The 17,918-nt window shown below is 34.5% G+C and overlaps 1 protein-coding gene across 2 annotated transcripts in view; it reads left to right on the top strand.

Moving 5' to 3' along the window:
* WDR72 (WD repeat domain 72) overlaps window positions 1-17,918 on the top strand; it is a 99,890-nt gene that overhangs the window by 24,160 nt on the left and 57,812 nt on the right. For both annotated transcript variants that reach the window (XM_058847291.1, XM_058847292.1), the window contains one exon: window positions 9,474-9,676. In XM_058847291.1, the coding sequence (XP_058703274.1) occupies window positions 9,474-9,676 (203 nt within the window). The remainder of the gene's footprint in view (window positions 1-9,473; window positions 9,677-17,918) is intronic.

Raw genomic sequence — 17,918 nt, 5'->3', positions numbered from 1 at the left:
GCAATTCAGAGCTTCCTTAGAGGAAGAAGGTGCATTGAGTCCAGAACCACTGGAATGCACAACATGTTAAAACTGCAGTAAAATTGGATTTTGATAATTGAGCACTGAGATAACAATTTATTTACAGGTTATTCCAACACACTAACTACATGGTTTGCTTTAGACAAACAGGAAAAATCAGAGTATATTTGAATTGTCCCTCCTTCACTCATAAAACCATAAAGAGAAAGTAAAATTGATAGCACTGCTCATGCATATTACATTCTCAGGGTTCGGATGGCTAAAAGTGTCTTTTGTTACAAGTATAAGGGAAGAATGAGTGCCACATCACCACCTCTTTCAGAAGTAGCTGGTACACAGGAAAAGATGCTGTTATTTGCTATGCAGTAACAATTAACAAATCTTTTGTTGTTGTTGCTGTTATGCATTGCTGACTAAAAGGTGCCATCTAGGGTCAACACCTGAGAAAGCCTAGTAGGATATACTGTAGTTGCTTTAATGTTGAATTACGTCTGTATTGCAGCAGAACACAAGAGGTCATGGCGTTGATCCTTGAAATTGGCCTGACCTAGATCAAGAGCTATGTAGATACTTCAGTGGCACTCAGGCAGACAAAGCATTGTTCAGATGTGTGACAGAGATGTACACAGCATCACTGAGGCACCTCTGCAGGAAGGTGCCTCTGAAAGGAATCCCTTCTTCAGGATTTCATCTGTTGGCAAATGAATGGGCAACCACACATAGTACCACTTGCCTACAGTTATCTCTGCACATGTTCCCTAACTCAGTAAAATAGGATAAAATGTGAGTGGTAACCTTGCGCTTGAATTCCTTTATGGAGAGGGACATAAGATAGCTTTTATTGCTTCTACAGTCAAAAAGTGTTTCTATTTCTTCTGGCTATGCAGTTAGCATCATGACTTGGGCTTTGCATGTAAGTTAAAGTCAGTAGAATATTGTGTCAGACTCATATGTCTCTGTTTGCAGTTAAAAAAACAAATCTGAACAGTGTTCCTGTGCAAAAGATAATGGATGGCTGGGAAGACAGCTAGTCTGTTTATAATTTCAGGCTGGGGATTAAGAAATTTCTATGAATAGTTCAATATTTATGTTGTTGTAGAGTCATCAATAATTCTGCTGAGTTTTTCAGGTGACTTTAGAAAAGTTAAGAGACCTAGTACTGCTTTGACTCTAGAATGGTTCTTCCATCAGGTAATAATAGGGTGATATCTAAAGATGGAAGATTTCATTGTGCATAGCAGTTCATTGTCCTGTGACAGAGGTTGATGCACTTGTACAGAAAGCATTCCAAAGGATCTGAAAATGTTTGTCTCAACAGACTTTCATAATCATCACTTTATAGGGCAGAAGAAACTTTGTGTCCTAGGTTAAACTCTAGTGCTACTTTGTGTACAACTTGTATTCTCTTTTCACGAGATTTACAAAGATAACCTTATTTTACATGATGACTGGGAAATTGTCTGTGGACAATAGTCTGCGTATATTCTAAATAATTAGGATTTCAGCATAGTTTATGCTGAAATGTTAAATGTTAAATAGGAGTATAGTTGACTTCAAGTGTCATTTAAGTCTGTATCTCTTGCCTACTGAGTACAAGACAAGTCTAAAAAATGTGGAGGAAGAAAAGGCAAAAGGTAAGTGCCTGTTTCTCTTACAGGTCTAGAATAGGAGAAATTTAATTATACTCTTTTATTCCCTTGATTTACAGAGCACAATAAAATTATTCTAAGTTAAAATGTTGATATTGAACCTGCATGTGGGTTGTGATATAGAAAACAATACAGAGACCATGAAATAATATCTGTGAGGTTTAATGTATTTTACCTAAATTTTAATATATGTATACAGCAACTTTCCATTACAGTGGAATATCTTTTCATGACAATGAATATTGATCTAATCATACATTTGGAATATTAATATAGTATGTGTACAGGATATGCTCCAAACTTGTGTGCTAGAAGACAAATATAAAAATCAATAACAAATTTTATTCTAATTAAAGTGCAGAATCTTCCAATAGCCACCACTTGAAATCCCCGTCAGTAAGGAAATTAGCTGTTATCTGTATTGTTTCTACGTTTTCCTAACCAGTTGGTATCTTTGCTTTTTTAGAAAAGTGAATATCATTACAATGATATATACTAATAAAAGGATCAAAGGATTTTTGCTTGCTGTGTACAGGATATGGCAATGTGTCTACCAAGCTACCTTTAGATCCATCATGTATTAACAGAGAGGAATGAATGGGTGGACATTAAATAGCAATCTTCCTTGCTCAGAGTTAACAATCTTCATTTATCTGTGATGAATTGTTTTTCGGTTAGTAAAAGTTTAAAGTTAATTTATTCCTTGAAGTTCATAATACTTACAGAATGAATAATTTCAAATTACCTGTTATTTTCTTTTGCTTTGCAAACATAGCTCTGTTTTGATTTATTGTTAATATGTTTAGTTTGGGTTTAAAGATAGAATAACTTCACTTAATAAAACTTCAACTTATTGTTCAGTTATCATAGTGTTAGCTTTACACTGGCTATATTGTGATTTTTTTCATACTGCCCCAGGAAGTGCAAATTTTCATAACTGTCTAACATATTTCTAGCTCCAACAGGAAAAAAAAAAATTCTAACATATGCCTAAAAAGTATTTTTGAGGTCGGATCTCCTGAATAGCCAAAACTAACTCTGCTTACAATCCTTTCCAGGGAAGGTCAAAAATCATCAGTAAATAATAGACAGTAACTTAATACATATACAGTATTTTGTTTTATCCACACTGCTTGTGTATTGCTTTTCCTATTTGTGGTCTACTTGAATCCTCTGAATAGAATACTTTTTCTTGTATTTTGATGTGCTTATTACCACAGTATCAGAGTGCTTAGTTAACAATAGTTCTGCCATTTTCTTTTGAAGTGCAGAACCATACAGTTGTCTTTGCTTCTAACAAACCAGAAATCCTAAGAGTGACTGTTTTATACAGAATTATTCTGAGAACACTCTAGGTGGTATGTAATTTTAAACCCCCCATGTTCTGATGTATTGAGCATACCAGAGATGTACATAGAAGTATCTGCTACCTCATTTCAGAGGTTTTCTTTGCTAAGTTACAACTTGCCCCTTCCATTCACTGTAATGAGACTGACTCTGTCACGGTGTGGAATGGTCCATGTGGACCTCTCTTGCTGGAGCAAGCAGGAAAAGCAGCAGTGCTTCAAGCCAGGCTGTCGCTGTGGTGGGAACAAGTTCACAGAAGGTGAATGTTCCACTTTGAGTCCATACTTAAAGGCATGAAGTTTTTTCTGAAACACTTGTGTTTCATGGCTTTAACAAGGATGACAAATGATTTGAGACACTTCTGTTGAGAAAGAAAAAAAAAATCATACCACCTTAAGATAGCTGTTGAGCATAGAAAATTTTACCTCAAGCATTTAAAAGCTGTACAGGTATCAATAAAATAAACCAGCCTTTAAATGAGTTTGTCAGCCCTAATAAAATATGCAGTGTCTAATACTAGTCAAATCCATCAGTATGATCATAACAAACTTTATGAGAAATAGAGAAGAATTCAGAAATACTCTGAAAGTAATTCCAGTTAACATTACAGCGATATATTTAAATGTTGCATGAAACCTCTGCTGTTTCATAAGCACACCTGCCATGGAGGAAATGAAATGACTCTGCAGATAGTGACGTTATGGATCAAACCTTTGATCATATTGATGGTCAATCATGCTGGAAGGTTTTCAAATACTGTTTAAAGATAATTTCATGTAGTTATATATGCTCCAATATTTTTATAATTGGTGCCAACAATGAGACTTCTAAACCAGTAGTAAACAGCAAGTATCACATGAGTTGAAGAATTTGAAGGGTGAGGTTTGGGTTGTTTGATTGCCTCTTCTTTCCAAAGTAGATATTTATTTAGTATGTCTGACAACTTTTCTCATCCCATACAGAAATTAGGGATTAAACTGCTTAGAAAGTTAAGGCTTAAATTTCATCAGGTGTCTGTGAGAAAATAAGTTGTATAGTTCCACTAAAACTTAGAACTCTATCAAAGTAAATTTGGTCATTACTAAGATTTTTGCCTAGAAAATTGTACAACCAAGAATAATAATAATAATACATTTTTGTGACCTTTTTGTCTTTGTAAATCACTAAATTTTACAATCTCTTTTGATATATTTTTCATTTTACCTGTCTCTCCATTATTTTTTTTCTCTTCAGGTCATTGGTCAAAATTAGATCTGAGTGGGTGAATGTGGCCTAACTGATAAATCCTGTGGTTATGTTTCATCTGCTGGAGGCCATGGTGTAGGGTCAAAGTCATAGCAGTCACTACTTTCTTTTTCAATGAATTTTGCATAGCTGAATGATCTGAAAATCTCCAAATAAGATTTTAAAACTAATAAGTACACCTTGTGGAACTTAGCAGTTGGGTGTGGGGCTTTTTTTTGTTGGTTTTTGTCAGTCTTAAGGCAAAACTTAACTAATGTTTTGCCTCTTTTTTTATTACATCTTATATTTCATATGTGTAAGCCTTGGGTCAGTCTGTAGCTTGTACTTGAATATTTCATAGCTCTCTAAATTTGAGTCATCATTCAGTAAATACTTATTGATGTAGAATAATAAAGGGTAGTGGAGCCTGGGAAAGCCTGTCTCAGGGTAAAAAAAAAAAAGGTGGTGTCATCTTATTCCCAATTTGCTAAAGCTGAGGATACCTGACTCTTGTCAGTATACAAGAGTGTATCTTTATATTTATATGTATGCATACACACATGTATGTTTCTGTATACTTGGTGGGACATGTATGGAATTTAGCTGTATGTGTCTGTTCCCTCAAGTTGATAATTGGTCTTCATTTTTGTTATTAATAAATAAGATTTTATACGTGTGTGTATATATGTATATAGGAAGTGTAACTGAAAACTGCTGTGATCCAGTGCAGTCAGAAGAGTGCATGCCAGGGAAGGGTTTCATTCCAGACACTAAGGGATAGGTTCTCATTCCATCTTTCAGTCTGTGATAAAGGAGTAGATGAAAACTACTTGCATATCTTCTAAGTTCAGAGCTGGTAACGTCTTCCATTCAGCCCAGTTTAGCACATTTATTGTGTCTTAACAATTCATTCAAAGATAAGTTTAGATGGAGTCAGGGAGAGAATGGGAGTGTCCTTTCTCTTGGGGTCTTTTGCCTGCATCAGAAATCCTGAGGTAAGGACCGGCTGCCTTGGGGAATTGCTCTTTTTACCCACATATATAAACCATCATTATAAGTTAGATTTCAGTAGTTTTCTTTGTGTTGTTCTTCATAGCTTTTTTTTCAGCTGAAGGATATAGACAGTAGTTTTCTAATGCTCTTTTGAAAGTGTTTGTTCTGAAGAATGTCAATAACACACAGAGTTGGACATGACAGAAATCTTCCAAATGCAAAAATGAGTAAAGAGGGTCTGCAAAGACACATCACAGGGCATCTCCATTTTTAATCTCTTCCTTATAAGTAAAATACCTAGATTTTATTACAAGATTATTTTAATAGATGTAACAATATAATACGATAATTTGTGCAATCTAGTCAATTTCTATTTGCTAGGTGGCATTTACTTTTGGTATTGGTTGGAATAAATATTCTTAATGCAATGTTTGTTCCATCTGTTTTGAGCCAATTGATATTGGAGTGGTAGCACTAACAATATGACACAAAGTGTTTCATAACTGTCTTGGAGCAAGACTGTAAAATTGTAAAATTCAAGCATTTTTGCAGCAAGGAACATAAAATTTCTGTATGTCTTACTCTACCATCATAGTAGAAAGCATGCTGGGAGAGTTTCAGGTGAAATAGGTATTTATGGAAAAAATCTTAACAGGAAATAAACCAACTAATGTTACAGATGATACTTGTTCTGAAAGGTATTTTCTGTTTTGACTACTAGTAAAGGATTTGTTCTTGATCCACGTGCTGTTTTTAAATAAAATCAATTGTGAAATACTTTCTCATTCACACAGCACTGTTATGCTGTAAGAGTCATCTGAATTACTAGGTCACAGCAGCACTGCAGTGTTGAGGATTTTTGATGCTTTAGCTGTGACAGCAAACAGAAAGCACTGGAGCCTGATGATATGACAGGTCATGTGATGGCAGTGAATGCCTCGTCTTGAGGCAGGAAAATATGCCTGACCTCTCCAGTAAAAATGCATCCATCCTTCAGTATGCAGAACCCAGAGAACTGTCTGGACAGCACTAACACCAAGAGACACAATTTGTAGTACTTGGTCCACAGGAAGAATAAGATGTTGTAGCAGTCTCTAGCCAGTCGCATCTGGTGGTCCAGAGCTGCCCAGGAGAGTGAAATACTCCACTCTTGACTGTTCCTGAGACTTGGTTGCCATGGTCACAGCTTTAGAGAGATAAAGACATTCTTTTTCTGTATTTTGTATGTATAGTAGAGGGTCATAGCAGTGATGTTGCTGCTGTGTAGACACCCCTATCTCTTCAGTTTCTTCCGTTGTTATTTTATGCTCCTCAATCAAAATCCTTTGGGCTTATTCAGATTTAAATACTTTAGGTTTGAGAGTGAATTTTATTTCTGTCCTCTTTCCTGTACTCTCATGTGTACAAACTTTGCCTTTTCTTACACTTTATTTTCCTTTAAAATCAGGGACAGTATATTCAAATAACAGTTTCTGAGCAATAACCACCCTGCCCCAGTATCATTTTGACTGTTTGCACTGGTCAGAAAGTCGTCGTCATACATACAGGTTTCTAAATCCTTTCCTCTCATCCTCCCTGTTTGTTTCTCAGATGTATTCAGGCATCACAGAATATAGGTCTCTTCCTCTATTTTGTCTCTGCCAACTACTTGATCTGTAAATGAGTATTTTGGGCTCTTCAGAAGAGTAAAGTTAGGGATATAATATAAATACTTTGTAATACTTTCATGATCACACATTTTCCTATGCACTTTGTGCCATTTTGTTCTGGCTCCAACTGTACACACAAACCTGTGCATACAGATGTTTATAATAGGGAACAGGATTGGGTAGTAGATGTAAGAAAGGATGGATTTTTTTTAAGAAAATAGACATCTTCTGGAAGGTGGTTCTTAAAAGAAATTTGAGATAGATGTTATGAGTGATATATAAATGATTTAAAGATGTAATAGGAGTCTTTAAAATTATTTCCAGGATGTCATAATATTTTGCTAGTAAGAAAATAAGCTGGTTGTCTAGGGTATTTGCTATTCAATGTTCCTCTCTATAAATGTGCTTTAAAAAGAAAAATTAAAAGAAAAAAACCCAAACCAATTATAAGCTCTCCATGTGAGAAGCCAAGCCCTGTTTCTTGCTTAGCGTGAGCTCAGAAGGGCTTCTTTCAGTTGATGTTAATTTTCTCTTCTCCAAACTACCCAAAAATTGGTATGCTTGCAATGGCATTGTTCTGATGCACTTAAAAAAGAGTTTGCAGCAGAAATGTTTGGTAACCCAACAACCTGTTGGTAGTTTCTAACTTTGCACTTGGTAAGTCTATAATGTATGGAAGCATGTCTGTCATCTGTTTAAAATATGTGTTAAATATGTAAAACCTGAATTTGCTTTCATGTATGTTGAGAATACCTGTATATTCCATTCAGCCCATTGCCTTCCAAGGTTAAATTCTGCTGTCACATTTTCTGTATCTTTTACTGCTGCTGATATGTTTCTTTTTCTGTGAACTAAAATTTTGTTATGCATACAAATATTCACTGTGTAGTGGACTTGCCACAGAAGGTGACAGAGAAAGTTTCAGCCCCCCCACTTAAAAGTAGGAAGAACAATGATTTCTTTGAATTTTTGTTTATATTTTGCTCTGAATAATCCACGTTGTTCTGGGGCATGTTTATAACTTGAAAGGATACTTTACATATATGAGGCCAAAATGATATTTGTTGAGTGACTGTATTATTTCCAGACTTCACTTTGCAAATGCTGTAGTACTTTTAAGAATGTTTGCTCATGTCCAACATGAACTGTATCATCATCCCTTGTGGGTATCTGTACACGTGACTTTTGTGTTCCTGAAATACTGAAATGTGTCAGTGCTGGGAGCTTTGTGGACAGTCTGACTAGGGAAGACCTTTTGGGCAACTTTCCTTTCAGTAACTTCCCCCATGGCACTGGCTGCAAGTCCTGGGGAGGAATTGAGAAAATGGCACATTAAAACCAATTGGGGATGATTCTTCTTTCAGTGTAACATTACAGTAATCTGTGGTATTCAGCTGGTTTTTATAGGTAACAAAGAATCAGGTGCCTTATTTTCTTCTCGTCTGAATTCAAAGACTTTGTCGTATGAGTAGTAGAGGTGATACTGCAGTGAACAGAAATGAATGAGTTTCAGAGAAATAATTTCAGATAAAGAGATTTTATACACACATATACACACAAACACTTATTGTATGAGATCCCTCAATCCCAGTCCAATATTTTTAGCAGGTGTTACTGATAGAACTTCAATGTTACACATTTTTTTCTTGTAGGAGTGAAAGGGAAAATTCATGTTGTATTACTTGAGGGTAAAAAGAATTCAAACTTAAGGGAAAAACATTTCATGTTATAGCTGATATTTAATACTTGAAAAACCCTTCAGATTTATTTTATCTCTGATATTTATAGGAAACATGCTATTTCAGCAATTTCTTTTAATTCCTATAGGAAATGTGTAGTATATAATAGTAGCTCATTTCAAATACATTTAAGCTCAGTTTTGATATCTTTAATGTTAGTTATAATTAAAATAGTATTACTAAAGTTATTACTAGATGAATTTTTTTCTAAAATAATACAACTGGGTATAACATCTAGAGGATTTAGATTCCGGAGAGCCACACAAGTGATGAAATACTCTGAAACATGTTCATACCCTGATGACTAAGCTACACGGACATTCACGTATAAACCTTTATGTCTGACAATTTTTAGGAATGGAATGAAAAAAACTGAGCTTTCCCTTGTTATTTGTAATCCAGAACACTAGAGGACAGCACTAAAATATTACATAAATGTGTTGTTGTTTACAGTGTTAATGATATAGATGCTCTGTGAGGCCTTTGTGAGGGGAAAACAAATTACTGTTTTGAACAGTTAGGGCAAGTGATATTTTTGTGAATATCCTTGGCTCCCTTTGAAAATTGCATCGTACTCCACATGTAAATATATAAATATCTGGAGCTGCTTGTGGTCTGAAACAAAGTTATTTGCTGCAGTAATTTCTTTATCAATTAAGCTTTATTTTTGTAATAGCAATTGTGTAGAATACATTTTTTATTTTAAAAAGAGGAGTTATTTGTGTCATCTGTAAATATTTCATTATTTATTTGCTCACATGTAGTTTACTATATTAGTACTATGATGCTTACATAGAGATGTGATCGTATAGCTCATTGAAAAAGTTACAACTTCTGCTGTGTTTCTCAAGGCACTCTGGAACGACATGAAACCGGTGAAACAGCAAGAGCAATTCTTGCTGCCATTGACGATTCAGAATACTTAGTGGCAGATGCTCTACTTCCTGTGCCTCAGGAGTCAAAACAAAACAAGAATTCTGGATCCAAACACTCCAGCTCATATAAGCATGGCATGGGCCCTTCTCTTACTCCTGCAGAGAAATCTTCAGATAAGGTAAGAAGTGAACAGTAAAGCATTTCTCCAGAGTAATTAGTTGTGACTTCAATTCTTTACCCTTTCACCCACTGATATGTAAGTGGGATGGTGGCTTGGTTTTAAGTTTACAAAGCCTTCCTCTTCTTCATTCTTCTGAATGAACTTTCCCTCAACCCCATGTCACAGACAAATGTGGAAAATTGGAAGAGGGCCTTATGCAAGGTCATTAATAGATAATATCAAAAGGATTTTCTCAGACCTTATTACCTGTAGTTAGATCCTATTTCCTCATGCCCCTAGCTTGTGACTGCACCTGTCAATAGTATCCTGAGAACAACTGAATGCACCTTTCCCCTGTTCAAATGTGTGTCTTGAGAACAAGCACATCGTGCTCCAATGCTATTGGTCTTTCTTTTATTGCTTTTCTAATGAGACCACAGATCCCTCTTGTTCAGGGACAATTTTTATTGGGTGTGTGTTTTCTGTTAGCATCATCACAGAATAGACTGCAAGTGCCTTATGCTTGTATTAGTGTGATTAAATTTGGCATCTTATTGGTTAAAAAGAAGATGGTAATGCTCTTGTGAGGTACTGGGCTGCAAATAGGTATGACCATCTTCAGGAAAGAATTGGCCAGGGGAGAGTATTGTGTTTAGCTTTATCTAGAAATACTTTTCTACCAAAATCATTAAACCAACTAATTGTGACTGATGGAGAAGATTTGCTCCTTCTTTTTGTTTTGAATAAGTAATAGATGGAAATAGGCTTAAAGTAGTGTTAATGTGCCATTAAAACTGAGAAAACTAGTACAGAGATCTCAAATAATGAGAAGATTAAAAATGCAATAGTCACTCTATTTTCTTGTGGCCTAGATATATCTATACTTTTATCGGTTGTTTGTAGATTTAGAAAAAATTAATATAGTAAATATTTGCTAATTTTAAAACTGGTTATTGTTAATAATTGGTTATTGTTAATCTCTAATTTAATACAATCTCAAAGTCAATGAGATAAGTATTGTTTTTTTCATGTAGAAAAAAACAGGTACAAACCTATTTTCTTAAACCAAGTTTATGCATCAAGAGGTAATATATTCACTGAACTCTTGATGAAAGTGTATCTTAAGAATAGGGCTTTCATGTTCATTCTTGCTTACCACTTTTTAATGAGTTTTGGGAATTCTGTTCTTTGCAATAAACAGGGAAAATCATGTCTGCTATTCCTCAAACCTCAGAGTACATAGAAATTATTTTACCACAAGTATTGAGAATGAAAAATGTTTTCCCTCAATCACATATAGAAACAGCCTTCAGAATGGTCTCTGGCCTTTATTCTGGCTTTATTAATAAAAGGAAATGAAGTAGAAGATATTTCAAAACTGATAAAGTACAGCTTGATCCAAACCCTCACTCTTGAATTTTATGGTCTATTCATTGTATCTTCAAAATTTACATATAACATTGAGTTTCTAATGATTGTAGTTTAACTCTTAATATTTTCTTTGACCTTTTACTAACCTTAGTCTGATTTCTAAAGTTCTTTTTGATCCCATTTTCTGAAAAGTCTTATTAGCGTGTAATCCTGCTGAGCATGTTGCGGGGCAGATGGTGCACTAGTTGGCCATTGGCACAGAATCTGATCTCTGTTAGTTTGTTAAAAGGAATAGTTTCTTGCCTTCTTAAATAGGAACAAAGGAAAAAAGTTTTGGTAGTTGTTTGGTAAGTAGTTTTAGGCACATCTATTAAAGTGAAAATTGCATGGGTTTAACAAGGTGGAAGGAAAGAAAATGTGCTGATTATGAAACATGGGAAAACAGTTTTTTGTCAACTTTAAAGTGTGGAATTTAACATGTTTTGGGAATTATCATGATCTTAAACTGGGACAAATACCACAACAGGAAACTATGGAAATGTAATAATTTGTAGTGCTGTTTTTGATCTAAGTCTTGTCTACTCTGATTTCTCAAAAGAATATTCTATTTTCATGTTTAAATATTGTTCATGAATTACCTTGTCCAAATGCAAACATATTAAGAATACCGTTGATGTTTCTTAAAGAAATTTTGACAGAAAAAGTCTATTTTAGTTTGATGTTTTTTTGTTACTGCAGACCTGTTAGGTTTGTCTAAATTCATAATAAATTAGGTTCTGTACTTGGGAAAACACTTTCCATTCATCAAACGTGTGTCATCCAGTACATTCAGAGCTTCTTCCCTCTTGCATCTGCATTAGAGAGGGCTCTGTAGATTGGTGTGGGAGATGCCAGAGCCAAAATGTATTTAGTGTAGCTGAACCTGGGAAAAACATAACAATGGAAGTCCCCTTAATGCTATTGCAGAAGCCCAGTGCTGGCTACACAAAAGGACTGTGGAACTCTGCAGCTTTTTTAGCACTGTTCTGTTAGTGCTGAATTGAAGGCTTGATATCAAGTCTGCTGGTTTTTTTAAGTTTTGTGCAGAGAACCTTTTCAGGTTTTTCAAAAAGTGCTCTATTGACTCTTTTGCACCATTATATTTTAGCATCTTGAAATATTCTGGAAATTCAGATCCCAATTAATTAGAGGACTGTGGTTATCAGACTTCAACATTCTATTCTATGCTGTATTAATTAAAGTGTGTAATTACTACACATGTTAAACTTTCAGATTATCAGAGGGTTTTAATATAGAATGAATATTTCATAATCAATCTCCTTCTTTGGCAAATTGTGTATTAGAAATTTAACAACATACTAAATTGCTAATAACTTTTCTATCAAAAACCCCATCATCAGTTTTAGCATATATTGAAGCACTCAATTTCAGAAGATTTATGTCACAGGAAAAATGAGTGGGTAGCTATTCTCTCCTGTTGGTATTGTAATTGTGAGGGATCCTTTTGTATAATGAGTGATCCACATGAGGACTGCAAGTAAAATTCAGCTTTTATTCTTTCCATTATTACGTTGTTTTACCATTCATATATTTAAGATGAAAGAACATTTTCAAAATAATGGTCTCTCTCTCCTCTAACCTAAAAAAGATAAATATCCTCACACAGTAGTCCAGCTTCAAAGGCTTTCTTTCAAAACTTTTGCCATCATGTAAATCACGGATACAAAAGCAGAATGTTTTGATTTCATGGTGTTTTGACCATTTTAATTCTTTTATTGTGCTGCACGTGCCAGTGGGAGTACCAATAACAGATGACTGTGACAAATGCAGTTAACACAAGATCCATATTAATGTTGTCAAATCCCCTTGATATATTTAAACAGATTTTAATTATTTTTAATGTCAAAAGACACAAAATATATAGCTTAATAGTTCTTCAAGAAAGCTTTACTTAATATGTGAATGTAAAACCTCTCATAAAAATGAAACTTTTATATTGGCCTTAGTCATTGACATAGGGTATTCATCAAGTCAGCAATTTGTGTGGCAAAGTGCCATTTGAATAGTGTATTGTTAGAATACTTATGGTCCACTTGACAAGGGCTCTTGCTGTAAATAGTGCAATTTGACTCCAGCTGTTAAAGAGTGGCTTTGACAGCAGCCAAATAGAATGGAGATGCTTTACTGCACCGCAGAAAAATCAATATTGGGTTCTTGTTCATAGTAACCTGTTTTCTTTTTTTTTTTTTTTTTTTGCAGATTTATACAAGACTATCTAGAGTTCATTTGTGAAAGTTTAAATATTATTTTGGAAGTGAGGCTGTTTTATTTTCAGATTAATGTTGGTGGTGAATGATGCTTGTGTTAAAAAGAAAAAGTGCTTTGTGGATATATATAAATAATGTGATGATGCAGCGTTATTGCAACTCTGTTTATAGGGATGGATGTTAGGATGTGGGTGCATAAGTTGTGTAAGTAATGACAAAAAATGTTGTTTCCTTTGTCTTTGTGGTTTTTTTTTATCATTGTGTAGTGCCACTGTAGTATCCCTGTCCATTTTCTAAGTATAGGGTTTTTTTAAAGCAGGTTTCTTTGTTGTTCTCCCTGTAACAACCCCCACAGATGTTGACAATCTGTAGTGCCATTGTAGATTTTCCTGAAGCATGGTCTTGCTAGTGCTGAACAGTTTTCCAGCAGTATTCAGTGACACAAGGTTGCTATGATACCTGGCCAGTAGCAATAGGTATTGAATCACTGGTCTTAATTACAATAGAATACACACTAGATTCTGCTCATGGTGTTTGTATGGTACTAGCTCTCATTATATCTTTTAGTTCTGTTTGAAAATTGGAGCTCTGTGAAGAACTGATTTTAAAAAAAATTGAAATGCTTCAGTGCATCATATGAAGATTTCATTGATGCACATAAAAAGCTGGATATGTCTGGGAATTGTTTTCCTGATGTTCCAGAAACCCTTCATGTTGGAAAGTTTCTACCTTTTCAGCTTCAATATTTTGGATATAAACCTATGTTTATCATGCACTAACATTTCTAGTGATTTCAGTTAAAGTAAGCAGAGTAGTTTGGGTAAAAACATTGGAGGCAAAAGCTTATGAAATCTGTGAAATAGTTGCTGAAGCTTGAACTTTTAAATTATTCTACTGAAAATCTAGATCAGAAAAGGGATTTCTTCACTGTGTATGTAAGAAAAAGCAAAGATGGGGGAGAGAAACATATTCATGTGTGGACTTTAATAAGTATATGTATTTCTTGATACATTAACTCAGCAATTCCTTAAAATATATTGTAGTACGAGTCCTTTAGAACTTAATATTCACTTGCATAATAGTATATATATATTCTGCTCTGAACAAAAATATGTAAAAGGAAGAATGTCCAGAAGTTATAAATAATAAAAGAAATATCTACTTTGTCGCTGCACAGGGTAAGAGTCAAATGAAGACTGTAGGACAATAGCAGCTATTTGTTTTAGTACAGCATGGGAAGCAACTTGAAAATAAAATTGTTATTGGAAGCCTGGAAAATCACTGCTAGTTAAATCTTACTGATGGATAATTTGATAGAAAAATGGAAATAAGATACAAATACAAAATAATACTTGGCAAATAGGAAATCAGGAGTGATACTATAAACAATGGTGTCACAGACATGGATTCCTTTAATTTGTTTCCTTTTATAATATTTGGAGCATTATTATAGGAAATTACAGACTTTGATTTATGTGAAGTGGATTAATAAGCAATATAGAAACTAGTAGAATATTTCTCCTTAAAGTTGGTAACATCACATTGCTGCTGCAAGGGTTTGTTTTTTTCCCTGGAATTAGTGTTCAGTAGCTATATTTAGTAGTTTATTAAGTAAGCTCAACAGGAAAATGAGTGAAGAAGAAAGGACTCATATGTACAGATTTTTTTCTCTGTAATTCAGTTGCAAAACATTTTAGTACTACATTTCCTGTGAAGTTTTAAAATTAAGTATTTTATCAAGGGGCCAAGGTAGCAACATAACTACAGTGAAGTAATAACTTGGGAGTTATGAGATTAAATTGGGACCAGTTAAAAAGAACCATGATCCTGAGGGATATCGATAGCTTTGACCACATGCCATGTTTGATGGAAGTTACTCTAGTTTTTGAATTGGCTTACCAAATCAAGAATTTGTTGGTTTGTGTTTTTTCCATTGATTCCCTCAAAGAAAAATGAAACCAAAAAGTTGCCATTGTGATATTGTAGCACATTTTAATCTTACACACATGGATAGCAATTAACACGGGGTGATAGAAATCTGATAACAAGTTTTAACTACTTATTTCAATGCTTCTGACACTGATTCTTTTCTACTCTGCAACTACACTGAAGGTGACTGACTTAAAACTTTTTTCCCTTCCTGGACATCTAATTGGACTGTGTGATAAAGCTGAAGAGGATACTGTAGTATCCTACTAGAAATAAATCCAAAGTCAATATCAACAGTCCATGTGTCCTAGTTTAATACCATGTAAAGTATTTAATGTTGAAGGATGATTCATTGAAGCTAACGTAGCTATTGTTGTCTTTGTCTTTTCCCATAGCTCCACTGCCATGCTGCAATTCCCTTCTGTCTGTTGCAATCTTTAGCAAACTTTGCATTTGGATTTTTAGGGAAAAACACTTATTATTAAAAACATACGGCTTCTGTCTTATGGAAGTGGTGTTCACAATATTGTATTTACTACTTAGAACTGTCTCTTTTAGGTCTAGGTGTGGAGCTGGGCACAGTTTGACTTTTCCTATCTTGGATTTTACCTTTGTTACTTTTGTAGTCTAGAAGGTGTGACTTGTTCTGTAGATCAGCCTAATAGATTTTCCTTCTAAGTGCTCTGCCTAATTCTAAAATAAATCACATTATCTTCGTTATAACCATTATATTTTTGTGTTGTTCATTGGTATTCTTTAAATTCTTCACAATTCATGATAGTGAAATGGTGGAATCTTTACAGTTCTAATAATCATCTTTTCTATTCTAAACATTAATTCCCTGACCTCTTATAGTTTAAGTAGTAGTATTTTAGTGAAGAAAAATATTAACAAGAATTATGTGAAACCTTTTCCGAGGTTTTCACCTACACACACATCTGTTTAAAAAAAGAAGTAGTGACTTTTTCAGAAGCACATCATCATCTTACTTGCAACTTTAGAAATAGGAACTGCAGCAAACAAACCTTATGCTGCAAAAGAAAGGCTTGTTATCTGCTAACTTCTGGTAGCTAATTGAAATTCTTGTCCCAGTTATACAGTAGAAATAAAATCCTTGGCTAACCTATGGTTTGATTTCAAACAAAGTAACAGCAGTGGCTGCATGTCCATTCTCTTGATATAATTTTTTGTATAGAATACTCAAACCTTAATTTGTTCAAGTGGTCAGGCTTGGTTCTTGCAATACTTGTGGGAAAGCATGAATCATCCAAGCAGACACCTGAGAATGTTTGTTTCCGAATTCTGTCCCTTTGGAAGCTCTGCAGTAAGACTGAATGGCTTGCAAGGAAAGAACAGTATGAAATCTGTGGGTTATAGAAGCTGCCTTCCTGATACATTCTAGAATGCTATAGGATTTGGACAAAGTCCAGCTTGCCTATTCTTAAAATCTCAAGAATGGCACATTATAGAATACACAGGAATTTTTTTGGGTTTTCCTTCTTTAATAGGAAGTCCCTTGCTAATGAATTGATCTAGAACTTTAATGTAGATAAATTTTCTGGGTGGGACTCTTATAATTCAAGATGGGAAATGCACTCAGAACAGCCCAGGGAAAATATGTTGTTTCAGTTGGAGTCAGCACTCACACATGTATGGCTAACTTAATTTTTACATATATTGGTCCTTCTTAGGACAAAGCAATATTCTCAAGCTCTTGCAAAGGTCCTGTTGGCAGTATCTCTATATTTAGCATTATATCTCACAGACATTTGGATGTTCATTCATCCAGTAAATTGTTCAGTGTCATAATTCCTAAATCCTGAGCCAACGGCCTGTGGCTTTGGATTACTGTAGCATTTCTTGTCCAGTTGATGATCAAGAAAGTTTTGGAGGTGTTCCATCTTCCATCTTTTTTTCTAAAGTGCTGAGTGAGGGTGAAAATGGTTTTCAGTACCTGCAGCACTGACCTGTTAATACATTAAGATGTAGGCAGAGTATTTGAATACAGAGTGTATAAGTAGTACTTAATTTTAAACACCATCTTATTCCTTCTTTCTATCTAAACTTTTCACAGCTGAGGCTGTCCATGTTAGAAATGGATGTTAGAGATGACTGGACTAACAGTCCACTTTTATATTCTTTCTATGATAAAATTATTAGACAAGATTTTGTCAAAAGTATTGTTTAGAATTGCCTTTCTGATAGTGTGCCCAGACAAGCAGTGATATGAATTCTAGAGCAAAGCATAAGTTGTCTGTAAAAAATATTCTATACATTTCTTCAAATATTTTTCTGAAAAATAAAGTTTAGGCTTGTTTCCTAGTGCTGAAAACTTGTGAAGGATATTCAGGATATTAAGTTTACTTTCCTGTTATTCTTTGATATCTTTTAATGATTTGTTTCCAGAATCACATTTATATGAACACTTTAATTAAATCCAACAGAATTGTTGAGTGTTAACTTGAAAACAAAATGTGCAAAACATTAAATTTTCATACCAGACTTCTACATTGAGCAGTAGAATAGATGTGTTAGCAATTCTTCCTGAACAATTGAAATTTTTGTGCCCAGTAGATCCATCTGGACTACAATCTGCCTGACAGTGGCCTTCCATACATGATAAAAAGAGGGTTTATTCAGTTGCTTAGACTATTCATCACACAGCTTGAGCCTGAAGACTCCTTGGCTTAATT

The sequence above is a fragment of the Poecile atricapillus genome, chromosome 11 (assembly GCF_030490865.1).
Source record: "Poecile atricapillus isolate bPoeAtr1 chromosome 11, bPoeAtr1.hap1, whole genome shotgun sequence".
NCBI lineage: Eukaryota > Metazoa > Chordata > Aves > Passeriformes > Paridae > Poecile > Poecile atricapillus.
Note: the sequence above shows the minus strand (reverse complement) of the source record. Positions and strands in the feature narration are given on the sequence as shown.